General features: G+C 46.2%; 1 protein-coding gene across 12 annotated transcripts in view; it reads left to right on the forward strand.

Annotated features, from left to right (window-relative positions):
* Window positions 1–9,868, forward strand: part of DYNC2I1 (dynein 2 intermediate chain 1) — a 138,315-nt gene that overhangs the window by 45,419 nt on the left and 83,028 nt on the right. For all 12 annotated transcript variants that reach the window (XR_001883246.1, XR_001883247.1, XR_001883248.1 and 9 more), the window contains 3 exons: window positions 950–1,370; window positions 4,647–4,729; window positions 5,324–5,632. Coding sequence is in view for 9 of the 12 variants with exons in the window: in XM_017861665.1 (XP_017717154.1) it covers window positions 950–1,370; window positions 4,647–4,729; window positions 5,324–5,632 (813 nt within the window). In the remaining 3 variants the exon portion in view is untranslated. The remainder of the gene's footprint in view (window positions 1–949; window positions 1,371–4,646; window positions 4,730–5,323; window positions 5,633–9,868) is intronic.

A 9,868-nucleotide genomic window follows, 5' to 3' on the forward strand; every position in this document is an offset into this window, starting at 1 on the left:
GAGGGGCTCTGGGACGGCGGTGGGGTGGGGAGAAGGGCTCTGGGATGGAGGTCGGGGGGGAGAGGGGCTTTGGGACGGAGAGAGTCCTCGTTTGTATGGGGCCCAGGTGGTTTGTGTCTTAGCGACTTTAAAACACAGCTTCGGTATCTCTCTTTTAACACATGTAGTATTTTATTTATTTATTTTTAATTAATTTTACTCTATGTTTTAGAGATGGGGTCTTACCCTTTTACCCAGGCCAGAGGGTAGTGGTGAAATCATAGCTCACTGCAACCTTGACCTTCTGGGACTACAGACATGAACCACCAGGCCTGCTACTTTTTAAATTTTTTAATTTTTTGGGTAAGATGCGGATCTTGCTGTGTTGCTCGGGCTAGCCTCGAACTCCTGGCCTCAGGCAATCCTTCTGCCTCAGCCTCCCAAAGTGCTGGGATAGTAGGTGTGAGGTACCATGCCTGGCCCTACTTACTTTTTTTGAATTTTACTTTATTTTTCACATTTAGGGGTTATAGGTGCAGGTTTCTTAAATGCGTATCTTGCGGAGTGGTGAAGTCTGGGCCATTAGTGCGCCCGACACCTGAATTGTACCTGACACCCGAATTGTACCTGTCACCCGAATAGTGAACATTATACCCGATAGGTAATTTTTCACCCTCTGATACATGTAGTATTTTAGATTTGATTTGCCGATAAATGTGAATGTCCATGATATCAGGGGTGTGGGTGGGCAGTTGTAGAAATCTAAGCTTGACTCCATGTCCTTTAGTGTTCTGAGAACCTCCATGCAGGCCCTGACCCATCTAGGATTGGAAACTGAGATTGGAAAGCAGCTGAATGCAAATATGTTTTAAGGTCCTTCAGCTCTATGTGCTTCTCACATTCAGGTATTAAAAGTCTAATGGAAATCTGCCTTCCTGGTCACGGAGGACCCTTTGTTCTCTTGTTTTAGGCCATCCAGTCAGGCGGTTCCAAGGAAGAAAAGAAGCACAGAGAGAAGAAGCTGCGTAAGGAGTCTGAGATGGACCTTCCTGAACACAAGGAGCCGAGGTGCAGGGATCCCGACCAGGATGCCAGGAGCAGAGACAGGGCGGCTGAAGTCCACACTGCTAAGGAGAGTCCTCGTGGGGAGAGGGACAGAGACAGACAGAGGGAGAGGAGAAGAGACGCAAAAGACCGGGAGAAAGAAAAGCTGAAGGAGAAACATCGAGAGGCAGAAAAGTCTCACAGCAGAGGAAAGGACAGGGAAAAAGAAAGAGACAGAAGGGCCCAGAAGGAGGAGCCCCGGCAGACCGCGGGCCGCCACAACCTGCTGGGCCACGAGACACACGACCGGCAGCTCCTGGAGCGGGCGGAGAGGAAAGGCCGCTCAGGTGGGTCCCCGTTTGCCTTCCTGCAGGGCTGTTTCGCTGCTGGTGACAGGTTGATAGCTCACCCCCTCCCCTCTCTNCCCAACCCCTCCCCTCCCTCCCCTCCCTCTCTCCGTGTCTCCCTCCTTCCCTCCTTCCCCTTTCCTTTTTTTTCTGGTCAGCGTCTTGCTCTGCCCCCAGGCTAGAGTGCAGTGGTGCCATCACAGCTCATGGCAGCCTCAGCTTCCTGGGCTCAAGTGATCCTCCCACCACAGCCTCCCAAAGCATTGGCATTACAGACGACAGCCACTGTGCCCAGCTGGCTCTATTTGTTTTAAAAGTTCTTGCTGTTTGGGACATTTTCCTCTTTTGAAATGTTCATTCATTATTTTTGTTTTCTCTCATAGTTTTCACAAATGTTTTATTTTTGAAGTCAGATATTCTCTCTCTTGCGGGGTGTGTGTGTGCTTTTTATCATTGTTGCCTTTTGGTATTTTAAAAACTCATTCAGGCCAGGTGTGGTGGGTCATACCTGTAATCCCAGCGCTTTGGGAGGCTGAGGTGGGAGGATTGCTCCAGCCCAGGATTTTGAGACCAGCGTGGGCAACATAGGGAGACTCCATCACTACAAAAAATAAAAAAGTTAGCTGTGTGTGGTGGCGCTTGCCTGTAGTTCTAGCTATTTGGTAGGCTGAGGTGGGAGGATCCCTTGAGCCCAGGAGGTTGAGGCTACAGTAAGCTATGATTGTGTCACTGCACTGCAGCCTGGGCAACAGAGTGAGACCCTGTCTCAAAAGAAAAAACGAAAACTCAAAAAACCATTTAGCTAGCCAGGTGTGGTGGCTCACTCCTGTAATCCCACACTGTGGGAGGCCAAGGTGGGTGGATCACCTGAGGTCAGGAGTTCGAAACCAGTCTGGCCAACATGGTGAAATCTCGTCTCTAGTAAAAATACAAAAAATTTAGCCAGGCATGGTAGCATGCGCCTATAATCCCAGCTACTCAGGAGGCTGAGGCAGGGAAATTGCTTGAACCAGGGAGGTGGAGGTTACAGTGAGCAGAGATTGTGCCACTGCACTTCAGACAGAGCCTAATTAATTTTAACAGTAGCTGTCCTACTATTTAATGTTCGTTTCAAAATGATTGTTTTGACGTTTTGGTATTTATTTGCGGTAACATCTTTTGTTCTCAGATCACCCTTTTTTTGGCTACCTGCTCGTTTTTTCAATGTGGTGTTGAAAGGAATTGTACTGGAAAGACTTGAAAACTGATTGCAGACTAGACTCTCTCAAGTTCTTTCCTCTGTATGTCTATTCTCTGTATGTCTTTTCTTTCTGTACCGCCCATCTGTGCAGTGTGGCCTTTATCCAGGACTGGGTCCCCAGCCCTCTTCTCCAGCAACCCCTTGCCCTTGCTGGCTGGATCTAGTCTCATGGTTTTCAATACTGTTTGTCTCTGTCCTCATTTCCAAGTTTTTACCCCCAGCTGGGCATTGTCCCTGAATTCCAGGCTTGTGTGTCCCCTCTGTTTTGATGTCTAATAGATAACACAAACGCAGTGTACCCCACATGGGGCTTCCGGTAGCCCCTCCACACCAGCTGCGCTGCAGGCTTGCCCATCTCAAGTCGATAGCACCTGCATCCTCGCGTCCTGAGGTCAGAAGACCTGGGACGTATCCCGATGCCCCGCTTTCTCTCCCAGTCTCTTGGAGAGTCCTGGGGTTTCCACCTTGAAAATTACCTGGAACGGGGCTCTCCCTCTGTAGCCCAGACTCCTAGAGGTGTGCTCAGTGCGTGGTAAATGCCTTTTTTTTTTTTTCTGAGGAGTCTCGCTCTGTCGCTCAGGCTGGAGTGCAGTGTTGCAGTCTCTGCTCACTGCATCTTCTGTCTCCTGGGTTCAAGCAGTTCTCTTCCTCACCCTCCCGAGTAGCTGAGATTACAGGTGCACACCACCACGCCTGGCTGATTTTTGTATTTTTAGTAGAGACGGGTTTCATCATGTTGGCCAGGCTGTTCTTGAACTCCTGACCTCGTGATCCACCTGCCTTGGCCTCCCAGAGTGCTTGGCTGACAGGCGTGAGCCACCGCGCCCAGCCTGGTAAATGCTTTTTGAATGAATGCACTTTGCCTCAGTGATCTTTGAAAGTTTAACTTTGCCCTGATCTTTTGGAGTGTCCACTCTCTGAATTTTACATCTGATGCCTTTTTGTGTGTGCAGAAGTGAAAGCCCAGCTTTCCTTGTTGGAGGATGCTTTGGCGTCACCCGTACCTGCCTGGCTCCGTTTGCCCCGTCTCTCTTGCAGGTCGTGCTGGGCCTTGGTGCTTCAGCCCCCCCAGCCCAGGATGGATGCTGTAGCCTGGTGCCCTGGGGGGCCTGCTGCACCTGGCTTCCTTGTTTATTCAGGGGCCTCTGACTTCCTTGGTCCCTCAGCAGTGGGGGTGTCAGGAGGTATGGGGGCTGCTCTGGGTCCTCAGTGCAGTCCAGGAGGGCAGGCATTTCCTTGGAGCTCACATTTGGCTAAAGTGTTTGGCTGACTGGGCTCGTTCTCCTGTTCAGACTAAGCTCTGCTTCTGCATGATGCGCAGAAACCCTGAAGGCTATATGAGTTTGGTCTGGTGCCCTCTTGAATTTCCAAGGGTTACTCAGACATTTGCCTGGTTGCTTCAGCAGCAAACTGAGCGAGGCAAGAAGTCTCTCTGTTCCTTAGTGTACGAGTCTGTCCTCATACTGCTATAAAGAAACACCTGAGGCTGGGGAATTTATAAAGAAAAGAGGTTTAACTGGCTCACAGTTGTGCAGGCGTACAGGAAGCGTGGCTGCGGAGGCCATAGGAGACTTACAGTCCTGGGGGAAGGTGAAGGGAAGCGGTCATGTCTTACAGGGCTGGAGCAGGAGGAAGGGAGAGAGTGGGGAGGTGCCACGCACTTTTAAACAACCAGATCTTGTGAGAACTCACTCAGTATCACAAGAACAACACCGGGGGAAATTCACCCCCATGATCCAGTCACCTCCCACCAGGTCTCACCTTCAGCACTGGGGACTACATTTCAGCGTGAGATTTGGGTGGGGACGCTGATCCAAACCATATCACTTAGGTTGCCATGTTCATCTCCTTCTTCTTTTTAAGTTTGATACTAGAACTCTTCATTCTTGAATTGGAGACGTGTTTTAGTTGAAGAATATTTTTAAATACTTATTAATAAGCATAAAATATGCAATACCATCCGTAGCAAGATGTTAAAAGAGCTTTTTGATGTGCTAACATTTGGGAGTATTAAAAATATGTTTTACTTCTTGTAGTAAGTAAAGTAAGAAGTGAAGAGAAAGATGAAGACTCTGAAAGAGGAGATGAAGACAGAGAAAGAAGATACCGAGAAAGAAAGGTATACGAAGCAAGGCCTGGGGAAAGGTTTTCCAAACGTTGCCAAGTAAAGGATGTTTTAAACATTATTGTTAGAAGCATTTTTAGAAAATGTCCTAAGCCAGGATTTCAGGCCTGGAAAAGGCCTCCAGCACTGTGTGTAGTCAGTTTCTTTCTCCCCATGGTCGAATGTGTTTTTCTGATTCTGTATAAAATGGTGTAGTGTCTGCATATAACCTACGCACATTCTCCTGGAGGCTTTAAATCATCTCCAGATTACTTAAAATCCCTAATGCAATATAAATGAGATGTAAATAGTTTTTATTGTTTAGGGTGTAATGACAAGCAAAAAGTCTGTATATGTTTAATACAGACATGATTTTCTGTCGAATGTGTTTGAGCCCGTGGTTGGTTTGGAATCTGTGTTGCGGAACCCACGGGAGAGGGTGGAGGCCCGGCTGCACTTCTGTTTGAGTGTGGCGTCCTGGTGTGGGCTCAGCTGTGTGGTTTGATCTGTGGTTGGTTGGATCTGTTGTTGTGGAACCCACGGAGAGGGAGGCCGGCTGCGCTCCTGTTTGACGTGCTCCTGTGTTTCTCAGCTTGTTGTGTTTTACAGCTGCAGTACGGAGACAGCAAGGACAACCCTCTGAAGTACTGGCTTTATAAAGAAGAAGGTGACAGGAGACACAGGAAGCCCAGAGAGCCAGATCGAGACAAGAAACACCGAGAAAAAAGCAGCACAAGGGAAAAAAGAGAGAAATATTCCAAAGAGAAAAGTAATTCATTCTCTGAAAAAGAAGGGGAAGAAAGACATAAAGAAAAGCGACACAAAGAAGGCCTTCATTTTGATGATGAGAGGCACCGAAGCAGCGTGGATAGAAAAGAGAGATCAGCAAAAGACGAGCACAAGAAAAGGGAATCCAAGGTACCCCTTCCGATGCTTCCTTGCCTTCACAGCCGCCACGAGGTCAGCGCTCTCAGAGGAGGCTTACCGGGTCGTGTCGCCAAAGTTGAGATTTGTGGCCTGGTAGTAGTAATTTAGGAGAAATGCGACTCAGGTCTTGATGATGTGGTTAGTACAGACAGATTACTAATCTCCTAAGAAATGTGATGTCACATATTTTGATTATATTCTGAATGTACTTTTAACAGATACTTGGAAATCTATCATAAAATTTTTAAAATCTGGCTGGACGTGGTGGCTCATGCCTGTAATCCCAGCACTTTGGGAGGCCAAGGTGCGGATCACCTGAGGTCAGGAGTTCGAGACCAGCCTGACCAACATGGTGAAACCCCATCTCTACTAAAAATAAAAAAATTAGCAGGGCATGGTGGCATGTGCCTATAATCTCAGCTACTCTGGAGGCTGAGGCAGGAGAATTGCTGGAACTCGGGAAGAAGAATCGCTGGAACCCAGGAGACATAGGTTGCAGTGAGCTGAGATCACACCACTGCACTCTAGCCTGGGTGATGGAGCGAGACTCTATCTCTCAAAAAAAAAAAAAAAATTTGAAATTTAACATTGAAAGGGAAGCAGGTAGGTTTTAAAGTGGAAATTAAGTGAATAATTAGCAAACATTTCAACCAAAATTGGTATAAGTTTGCAAAAAAAGCAAAACAAGACAGAACAAAAATGTAAAAGCATTGATTGCAGAGGATCTAATTTCCCTCTCAGGTCTGTGGGTTTCATCCCTGTACTTAGGATTTTCCTAGAGGTGTGTTAGCACCTTTTGCTCTCAGTGTGCTTTTTGCTGCTCTGTTTTTACAGAATCTGAAGCTAATATGATTTTATTTACCTGTTTCTTGGTGATGCTTCCTTTAAGATGGAAGCGAAATCTTTGCAAGGGTCAGATGGTACCTGAGGCTAGGGGAGAGTCACACCTTGAGGAAACGCATGTAGAGCTGGTGACCACTGCAGTGTTTGCTGTAAAATGCAAAAGCCAGTGGGTTAGAACTGGGAGCCCTTAGGACGAGAAGCAGTCATGTTAGGAGCAGAAGCCGTCTGGCTCCCGGCCATCTCAGCCACTCTTGCGCTGTCCTGCATGGGGTCTGAGTCCTTTAACTTCCCTTGCCTTTGCCCCGAGGGCCTTTCCTCACTGAGACCCCACTGTCTCCCGCAGCCCACGCCCTCCCTGTGTATCAGGGCGTTGGCCACGTTTCTTAGCAGGTTTGAGGCGGTGCCGGTTCTGCTACCCGCGTCTGCAGTGTGGAAAGCCCGTGGACTCCCTCAGTCAGCCACACTGAAGGTTAGATGAGAAGCAGCTCCTTGAGGACAGATATAAATTTTTTTGTTTTTTATTTATTTATATTTATTTATTTATTTATTTTGAGACAGAGTCTCGCTCTGTCGCCCAGGCTGGAGTGCAGTGGTGCGATCTTGGCTCATTGCAAGTTCCGCCTCCTGGGTTCACGCCATTCTCCTGCCTCAGCCTCCTGAGTAGCTGGGACTGCAGGCGCCTGCCACTGTGTCTGGCTAATTTTTTGTATTTTTAGTAGAGATGGGGTTTCACTGTGTTAGCCAGGATGGTCTCGATCTCCTGACCTCGTGATCCGCCCACCTCGGCCTCCCAAAGTGCTAGGATTACAGGTGTGAGCCACCGCGCCCGATCATTTTTTTGTTTTTAAGTCTCTTTCTTTAGATCAAAACTTCATCATTTTCTCTCAACGTTGTATTATGAACATTTTCAAACATACAGCAAAGTCGACATAATTTTCCAGTGAACACTCACATACCCACAACTCAGACTCCACCACTCACCTTTTATTGAACTTGGCTGTTCTCCATTACCTAGATCACATTTAATTACTGGAAGTGACTTAGGTTACATGTGCTTAGTTCCACCCAGAAATGCCTTTCTGGACATAGATTTGGCTTTTATTAAAGGTGGATGAGAAAAATGGTCTATGAAGAACATTATCCTGTACCTTTGTAAAACCACTGCCTTCAAATTAGTCCCAGAAGAAAGATTATTCAGATGACTGACATTTTCTTTTTAAGACAAGTTGTTCCTATCTGAGTGGCTTGTGTGCTGGGCACGGTTCTAGGTGCTGAGGATACAGCTGTGAACAAAACAAAAATTACTGTTCTTATCGTGCTTATGTTGGAGAAGCCATAGGATAAAGAATTACCAAAAAAAAAAAAAAATCAAATCTCAGACAGGTGTGGTGGCTTACACCTGGAGTCCTACTACTCAGCAGGTGGGAGGATCTCTTGAGCCCAGGAGTTCAAGACCAGTCTGAAAAATAGAGTGAGACTCCATCTCTACCAAAATAACAATAAAAAATTAGCCAGGCATGGTGGCACACGCCTGTAGTCCCAGCTGCTACGGAGGCTGAGGTGAGAGGATCACTTGAGCCGAGGAGGTCAAGGCTGCAGTGAGCTGTGATCTTATCACTGCAGTCCAACCTGGGTGGTACAGTAAGACCTTGTCTTAAAAGAAAAAAGAGGCCAGGCACGGTGGCTCACACCTATAATCCCAGCACTTTGGGAGACCAAGACAGGCAGATCACTTGAGGTCAGGAGTTCGAGACCAGCCTGGCCAACATAGCAAAACCCCATCTCTAGTAAAAAAAAAAAAAAAAATACAAAAATTATCCAGGTGTTGTGGTGTGTGCCTGTAATCTCAGCTACTCGGGAGGCTAAGGCAGGAGAATTGCTTCAACCTGGGAGGAAGAGGTTACAGTTTGCTGAGATTGTGCCACTGCACCCCAGTCCAAGAGGCAGAGTGCGTCTTTGTCTCAAAAAAAAAAAAAAAAAAAGGAAAAGGAGAAGAAATGAACAGATACACGATATAACTTCAGGAACGGTGATTGAGCATTGTATAATTAAAATTTTCCTTTGCATTGACTTTTAGAAATTCAAAACTTTTGAGTGCTTTTGATACTCAAAATGAGTATCAACTCAGATGTTCTTCAGCTGAGTACTCTGTGAACCTGCTGCTCGATGTAATTATCCTGTGGTTACCATAAAGTGCAAGGGGTGCTGTTAGTGATTATGCCAGGACAACAAATAGAAACTGGGACTGTTTCAACAACAAATAGAAACAGGGATAGATGTTCTCTGCGATTGTCTCTCACTTTCTCTATATGATATTTTTTTCTGTTTTCTTTTTTTTTTTTTTGAGACTGAGTCTCAGTGTATTGCCCAGACTGGAGTGCAGTGGTGTGATCTTGGCTCACTGCAGCCTCCACCTCCCAGGTTCAAGTGATTCTCCTGCCTTAGCCTCCCGAGTAGCTGGGATTACAGGCGTGCGCCTAATTTTTTTTTTTTTTTTTTTTTTTTTGCATTTTTAGTAGTTTCGCCATGTTGGCTAGGCTGGCCTCAAACTCCTGACCTCAGGTGATCCACCTTTCTTGGCCTGCCAAAGTGCTGGGATTACAGGTGTGAGCCACGGTGCCCAGCCTCTATATGATTTTTGATCCATGATTTTAATTAGAGTTATGTAACTTTTATTGTAAGCTTTCTCTAGTTATCAATTAGAGATACAAAGGATATGAGTAAGTACAATAAATATACAAAATGTTCTTCTAAGCTTCCTGACAACAGTGACTTCTTTATTAGAAGAATCCAGTGGCCTCATTATCCTATCTGCCACACTTTTATCCTTTTATTTATTTTTTCTTTTTTTTCTTTTTTATTATACTTTAAGTTCTAGGGTACATGTGCACAACGTGCAGGTTTGTTACATATGTATACATGTGCCATGTTGGTGTGCTGCACCCATTAACTTGTCATTTACATTAGATATATCTCCTAATGCTATCCCTCCCCCAGCCCCCCACCCCACAACAGGCCCCAGTGTGTGATGTTCCCCTTCCTGTGTCCAAGTGATCTCATTGTTCAGTTCCCACCTATGAGTGAGAACATGCGGTGTTTGGTTTTCTGTTCTTGTGAGTTTGCTAAGAATGATGGTTTCCAGCTGCATCCATGTCCCTACAAAGGACATGAACGCATCCTTTTTTATGGCTGCATAGTATTCCATGGTGTATATGTGCCACATTTTCTTAATCCAGTCTGTCATTGATGGACATTTGGTTTCGTTCCAAGTCTTTGCTATTGTGAATAGTGCCACAGTAAACATACATGTGCGTGTGTCTTTATAGCAGCATGATTTATAATCTTTTGGGTATATACCCAGTAATGGGATGGATGGGTCAAATG

The sequence above is a fragment of the Rhinopithecus bieti genome, unplaced genomic scaffold, assembly GCF_001698545.2.
Source record: "Rhinopithecus bieti isolate Rb0 unplaced genomic scaffold, ASM169854v2 scaffold_60909, whole genome shotgun sequence".
NCBI lineage: Eukaryota > Metazoa > Chordata > Mammalia > Primates > Cercopithecidae > Rhinopithecus > Rhinopithecus bieti.